The sequence below is a fragment of the Lagenorhynchus albirostris genome, chromosome 1 (genome assembly GCF_949774975.1).
Source record: "Lagenorhynchus albirostris chromosome 1, mLagAlb1.1, whole genome shotgun sequence".
Classification (NCBI taxonomy): Eukaryota; Metazoa; Chordata; class Mammalia; order Artiodactyla; family Delphinidae; genus Lagenorhynchus; species Lagenorhynchus albirostris.
In genome coordinates, this window is record NC_083095.1 from 5,164,678 (window position 1) to 5,172,484 (window position 7,807).

Below are 7,807 nucleotides of genomic sequence, written 5' to 3' on the forward strand. Positions count from 1 at the left end.
AATAAATTATGGTATATCATCTGATAGACTATTATGCAGCTATTTTAAATGTTTTCAAAGAACATTTAACGAAGGGGAAATGCATACATGGTGAATGTAAAATGCCCAATACGAATACACAGTATAGTATCAATTTTGTGAAAACGTTACACTTACACGTGAAAAAGATAAAGAGACTATACCCCATGTTTAATGGGTTATCCCTAAACAGCGGGATCAATGCTGATTTTTATTGTCTTCTTTATACTTTCTCTGTTTTCAAATTCTCCACATTCAATATATACTACATTTAAACCAGAAAAATAAAAACTGCCACTAGAAGTCATTTCTATGAGGTCTTCTCCTTTCAGGTTAAGAAAGAGAAAAAGCTGTTTGCTGAGGGGACCACTGTCCTTCCCACCCCACCCTGACGTCAGCTGGAGGTGCTCTTGTCTAAGTTATCGTCACACTATTAAGGCAGTTATGATATTCACTCAACTCGGAGTCACCAAGCCTATATAGTCTACCGCAAGGTTCAAACCTGGGTAGTATACAGATTACCTTTACAGGGAAAAAAATCTTCATGTGAAACAATGCCGATATATTTTCATGTAGCTTATTTATGTGCAATTATAAAACTAAGTTTAAATTTCTTATGTTTATGTAACTAGATACAAACAAAACTACCAACCCAGCAAAATTCAAAAGGACATTAATAAAAAGATGATGTTGCTCATATTAAAAATCACCACCCACAAGGTAAATATAGTAACGGTACAGGTCTAAAAACAGAACAACCGAAAAGAGTCGAAGGTACACACACAGAAGCGCCACAACCCCACAGCTGGTCTCCCGAACACAACTTCCAAAGATTCCTGGAGGAATGCTCCCCTGCCCCTATCCTGCAGCAATAAGCTGAGATGTACTTGTGTTAGCTAGTGCTGGCTAACTGTGGTGTGTGAAGACTGTGTCTGTGCTTGGGTATCTCATGCTGTACCCTGTAACTGCACTGCATTCTGCAGAACTCCAAATTGATAAAGTGCCCTTGGCCCAGATGAGGTAGTTCCCTGGCACATAACCAGACCTGTGAGATGGTAGGCTGGCCATGCCTTACACACACAAGGCTGGCCCTGGCGGGGGCAGGCAAGCTCTCTGAAGATTGGGGGTGATCCTGCTTCAGATGTTACCATGCAGCCCTGGAGAGGATTTTGGAATCTGCAGGTTTGTTCTGCCATCCAACTTAGAAAACATTCCTGATACCTCCGCCACATATCTACTAAAATAATCAAGTATCTGATCAGCAATTTTGAAGAAAAATGTAATTTTGATCTTTACCTCATAGTCCAGACAATTTGAAGGATGAACTTTTGTGAAATTTTACATATAAAAAACAACTTAATACTTACCGAGCTACTAGACATATGCTAAAACATAAGAAATGATGGAAAAATCACAAAGAAAATGACTTGATAACATAAAAATCTTAAACTTCTATATATCAAATCTTTAAAAGATAAAAGGCAGAGGGGGAAAACGTTCACAGAAGAGAACCTTCCCAACAGATAAATGACTAAAGTATACAAGCAGAAATATATTGTATACTGTGTATGTGGGCATCTTTGTTTTTAAGTAGAAAAATGATGCAGAAAGGGATTTAGTAAATTTCTGTAAATCTTTTAGGGATAGAGACTATTTGGGGGAGGGGAGGTTTGGCCCCTTCTACCTCCTTACCACCAAATCCAGTATCAGGCAACGATAAGGCCTCGAAAAATGATTTCTGAATGAGATATGAGAATACATAACGTCTCTTAGGAAAAGGGAAATAAGAATTCAGGCAATAGTCTAGAAAATTAAGAAAAACTCAGACACATCCTTAATTATCCAAGTCAGCAAAACAGTGACTTGGATAATTCACCATGTCCACATAGTTTAGCAAAACTAAACTATGTGGACATGTGCCTCAAATGTTCCGTTTATTTGTTAGAATGTATCTCTAGCTCTATGCCTTTCTGAGACATTCCTGAAAAGCATCAGTTTAGAGGCTCCATTTCAGACCATTTTCAAAACGTCATATCTATGTACTCCCATGAGATTATCTAACAAGAAAAATGTGTCATTTTCGTTAAAAAAATTCAGAATGAACAAAAGAGAAAGTATTTTTCAGAGATGAGCCACACTGCTTATAAATATGCAAATCAAATGAACTGACAACAGCGGTAATGATGAACAGACCTCCTCGACTCATTCAGGTCCATTTGCAAAAGCCACGTACCTCAAGAGGTACATGTAAATATACACGTATAGATGTTTAACTACAAACAGTCTGCAACAGAGAACCATGTTAAACGGTTAGCAGCGTTTTAAAAAAAAATCTGTGTAAAGAAAAAGGGTAACTGAATGACTCATTTTGGAAAAAGTATTTAAAAACTTTCATTTCTATATCCATGCCTTGTCATTTGATCCCCCCAAAACGGGATCTGAGAATACTATTATGTCATTATTGATCAAAAAATGAAATGTTCTATTCAAGTGGGCCAAGAAAGGGGTAATTTTAATCAAATAAACAATTAAGGAAATCAAGACAGGAGAAAGAAATGAATATTAAAAGAAGAGAGGAAAGCACCTGCTTCCAAAATCCTTTGCTTTACAGTAATGATCTGCCATTTTTTCAATTAATTACATATTAAGAGGAAATAAAGATTTATTCTTAAAGTTATCTTGATTCTAAGTGCATTTCACAAACTGAAATGATCTAAAATAGTTATAACACAAAAAAATTGGTGGTGTTATTCCCCACAGCTTCTGTAACCAGGTAGCTTGAGTCTCCTCTGAAATTGAATATTGACTCAAACTGCTCCTAACATGCATACATCAGAGACTTTTACTTCTAGTAAACATGAACTTAGTACATCAGAACAATCCTCCAGCTGAAAAGAACTAAAAAAGCAGGGAAAAAAGCAGAATAAATATCTGCTTGGAGGCCTGGAGGAAGAAGGGCTATCAGAGGCTCAGGGAGGTAAGTTCAGTATTTGGGGCTACTTTTCCCTGGAGATTTCTGCCAACTTTGAAGGGAATCCTAAAAGTTTGGCTTTAGGTTGGAGGGTAAAGGTGCTGGTGAAGAGCTGAACATGAGCACTAAAGGTGAACAGAACAGGCTGGCTCTCATAAGGACTGGAGCTCAGCTTAGAAACAGCCCAATTCCTTGAGACTACACTGAAGTGACCCCAGATTATAAGTGCCCCATTTGTCTGGCAAAAGCAAATGTGAATTATCTCTGGAAGAGAAAAACATCTTCTTAGGCCTCAAATTATTTCTACAAACAATTCTGCAAATATGATGTCCAGCATGGAATTAAAAAACAAAAACAACTAGGCACAAAAGGAGCTAAGACAATATGAATGAAAACCAAGAGAAGACGTTGGAAATGACTCACAAATACTGCCATAATTGGACAAACATTAACATAATCATACATACTATATTCAAGGAGATGAAAGACAATATTGATAATTTTGGCAGACAGCTGGAAACCATAAAAAAAGCAAATGGAAATTAAAGTATCAAAAAATATATAATAACTGAAATTAAAAAGTCAATTGATAGGAGAGATAAGTGAGGAGATAACCAGAATGAAGGGCAAAGAGACAAACAGAAAACACAGAAGGAAGGTTAAGAAAACACAGAAGGAAGATACAGTGAAATAGCCTAACATGTATAATGGTAGCCCCAGAAGGAAAGGTGAAGGAGAATGGGACAGAAGCAATATTTGAAGTCCTAAGGGCTCATGACTTCCAAAACTAATGAGAGACATAAAGCCAAAGACTCAAGAAGCCCTAAGTTATAAGTTATTAAAAAAAAAAAATCCATACTAAGGACAGCACAGAAAAAACTGCTGAAAACCAAACACAGAGAACATTTTAAAAGCAGCCAGAGAAAAACACGACTTTCAAAGAACGACAGACAAGTTACTTCTCAACAGAAACAATCCAAGTCAGAGACAATGAGGTATCTTTAAAGTGCTAAAAGAAAGCAACGGTAAATCAAGAATTCTGTAACTACTGAAAAGATCCTTCTAAAACGGAGGAAAATGTTCTAAAATTAGATTGTGGTAGGGTTTCATAACTCTGTTAAAATACTAAAAACCACCAAACTGCATACTCTAAATGGGTAAATTTTATGGTATGTGAATTATATCTCAATAAATCTGTTTTTTTCCCAAATGAAGGATAAATAATGACATTTGCAAACAAACACTGTAAGAATTTGTCACCAGCAGACCTGCACGAGGAATTCTAAAGGGTATTCCTCAGATAGAAAGAAATGATCCCAAATGGAAGACTGGAAGATGACAAAGGTGGCACTGCAGAACTATGGGGAAAAGATGACCTTTCTGATAGACAGTACTGAATAAACGGTTCTGCTAAATATAAAATTTGACCGCTTTTCCACAAGTTACACAAAAGTCACAAGTGGGCTGTAGATCTTAATTTGAAAGGTAGAACAGTAAGATTTTTAGAAGACATCATAGGAAACTATCTTCTTGACTTTGGAATAGAACTCCTACAAATTAGGAAGAAAAAGGCATGTAAATCCCAAAAGAAAACACTTTTGAACAGGCACTTCACAAAAGAGGATACCAAACAAACATGAAAAGATGTTCAACCTCATCAGTCAGCAAGAAACTGCAATCCGAAAACACAATGGGATACCTCACCAGGATGGCTTCACACTCACCAGGATGGCTAAAATGTAAGTGTTGACAAGTACTGACAAGGACATGGAGCACGAGAACTCTCATACATTTGCTGGTAGGAGTGTAAATTGGTACAAACACTTCGGAAACTTGGTGTTATTTCCTAAAGTTGAAGATATGGGTATTTTTGACCTAGAAGTTCCACTGCTAGGTATATACCCAACAGAAATGAATGTACCAGATGTATAAGAATATTCAAAATAGCATTATTATTAATAGTCTAAAGCTAGAAACAATTCAAATGTCTACCAATACCAGAATAGCTAAATTGTAGTATTTCATACAACGGAATACTATAGATTAATAAAAATGAACAACGGTTACGACATAATGGATGAATCTCAGAAGCACGTTGAGTGAAAAAGCCGGACACAAAAGAATATATATTTCATTAGTATTTCGTTTATATAAAGATCACAAAACAGTCAAAATGAAACGACAGACACTACAGTTTTTATGGGATATATATTTCGAAGGTAAATTCACACAGACAAAAGGCAAGGACGTGATTATCCCCAAAAAGTCAGGATTGGGTTACCTCCGGAGAGAGAATTCCGAGCTCCTGGGTGCTGGCAATGTTTTTTCTCGAACTGGTAACCACCAGTCCCCCTGGCTGGGTGATAAACCAATAAGTTGTACATTGCGGGTCTTGCACTTGACCGGCGTGCAAGAAGAAAGGAGACGGGGACAAGAAAAAGGGAGCTGAAGCCGGCAAGGAGCTCCAGGTGGAAAGAAACGACCACTTAACGTGTAAGCCCCAGAGCGCTGGCACAGGGAGGCTTCGACCAAGGGTACAGAACCCCGGGGAGGGAGGCCGGAGGGGCTCCGGGCCGGGCGCGGCCACACCTGCCGCGCGGTCGGCCTCCCCGCGCGGCCCCCAGCCCCCACGTGTGCCTCCCGCGAGCTGCAAAGGCCGGCACACCCCGCTGCTTCCCGAAGGCCGCCCACTCCGACTCCCCCAGACCCTCTCACGGTCCCCCACACCCCCACGGTATTACCGAAGCCCGCCCAGCGCTCCGGACGCCGCCCGCCCGACCTCCCCACGCCCAGGCGCCCGCCGACTCACCTCATTGTCGCTGCCGGGGCGGGCGCGCGGGGCCGGGGGCGCGGCGCGGGGCGCGGGGCGTTAGCGGGGCAGCCGGCCCCGGGCGCGGCGGCTCCGCGTCTCGCTGGGCTGCGGGGGGCAGCGAGGGCTCATCTTCTCGGGGCTGGCGTCCGGGCCGCTAGCTGCGGGGACGGGCTGCGGCGGCGGCGCCTGACAGCTGGGCCCCGGCCCCTGCCATCTTGGCGGGCGCGTGCCCGGGCCGCCGTGTGCGCACGCCGCCGGGAGGAGGGGAGTGGAGGGGAGGGGGCGAGCGTCGCCCGGGTCCCTCCGGCCGGGGGAGCGTGCGCCCGCCCGAGACTGGGGACGCGGTCCCCGGGCGGGCGCGGGCGGCTGCGAGGCCGCCGACGGAGAGGCAAGAGGGCGCGCGGGCAAAGTCAGCCCGCGAGTCGAAACTGAGGGGAGAGCGCGCGCGGCGGCCCAAACCCGACACAAAAGGCGCGGGGCCCCACCGTCCGCGCCTCCAGGAGAGCTGAGCCGGGGTGTGCGAAGGGCGGGGCGGAACCTTGGGGGGCGGGTCGTGAGGGCCCGGCCGGGCCGCAAGGGGCGGGGCTTCGAAGGAAGGGTGCTCAGTGAGGGGCGGGGAGGAGCTCCGAGGGCGGGGTGGGACTGGCGGATGTGAGGGGGCCGGGGCATAGAAGAAAGCGCGATCCGTGAGGGGCGGGGCCGAGGAGGAGGGCGGGGCCCAAAGTGGGCGGGGCGCTGGCGCGGCACGTGGAGCGCTGTGTCCCCCTCCCCGCGCGGGGTGACTCTCTCAACTACAAAGGCAGCTGAGCGCGCCGGCGTCCGTGCGAGTGGGCGGGAGGAGTCCACCTTCGCCGGCCCTGCGGCGTGCCCAGCCTGCTCCGAGGCAGTGAGCGACCCCCTCTCTTTGTAAATAAAGAGCCAAGGCTGGGACGGGGAGTCATATCTTTGAGGCAATATCAACAGCTGAAGGATCTCCCAGTCCAAAAAAGCCCCACCTGGCGCCTGCAAACCACACCTTGTGAAAACTCACATCGACTGCACGAGGCCGTCCAGGTTTTCTCTGGTTGTTAAATCCCCACCCTTCCTAAAGGTTAGTCATCCTCATAGCTGGCTGGAAACCCTAAACCCTCTGAGTCTCACTTCTCACTTCTAATTAGACACAGTTCGTCATGCTTTCTCAGCATCGCCACTAATGCTCCCGTTCCCCTCTATCACAGCAACAATGGAATCGTATCTACCTTTTTAAAAATTGCCTCTGAGCAAGAGCACATCAAGCGTTAAGTGGTTTCTGGCATATAGTAGGAGGGCAGCGAAGGGTCGCAATTCTACTCCTGGCCCAGAGTGAGAAGAGTGGTTTTTCCCAAGATACAGGAAGTGGTGGAGTCAGTTCTCAAGCCAAGGTTTTTCCGACTCAAAATCCCAGTGCCCATCCATTCTTTTTTTTTTTTTTTTTTGCTGTACGCGGGCCTCTCACTGTTGTGGCCTCTCCCGTTGCGGAGCACAGGCTCTGGACGCGCAGGCTCAGCGGCCATGGCCCACGGGCCCAACCACTCCGCGGCATGCGGGATGCTCCCGGACCGGGACACGAACCCGCGTCCCCTGCAACGTCAGGCAGACTCTCAACCACTGCGCCACAAGGGAAGCCCCATTCTTTTTTTAAAAAAATAAATTTATTTATTTTCAGTTGCCTTGGGTCTTCATTGCTGCACGCAGGCTTTCTCTAGTTGTGGCGAGCAGGGGCTACTCTTCGTTGCGGTGCACGTGCTTCTCATTGCTTGCTGCGGAGCACAGGCTCCAGGGCTCGCAGGCTTCAGTAGTTGTGGCTCGTGGGCTGAGTTGCTCTGAGGAATGTAGGATCTTCCTGGACCAGAGCTCGAACCCATGTTCCCTGCATTGGCAGGCGGATTCTTAACCACTGCACCACCAGGGAAGTCCCCCATCCATTCTTGTTCGCTGCAGTTGTTCATCATTCTTACACGTTGCCGATTGATCTCTCTTCGTCACCA

The 7,807-nt window shown here is 45.4% G+C and overlaps 1 protein-coding gene across 1 annotated transcript in view; it reads right to left on the reverse strand.

The window, feature by feature from the left end:
• The window catches only part of EVL (Enah/Vasp-like), a 163,402-nt gene extending 157,086 nt beyond the window's left edge, over window positions 1–6,316 (reverse strand). Inside the window, exon 1 of the mRNA XM_060162057.1 lies at window positions 5,799–6,316. Coding sequence (XP_060018040.1) covers window positions 5,799–5,803 — 5 coding nt within the window. The 5' untranslated portion in view covers window positions 5,804–6,316. The remainder of the gene's footprint in view (window positions 1–5,798) is intronic.
• Window positions 6,317–7,807: the final 1,491 nt, after the last annotated feature.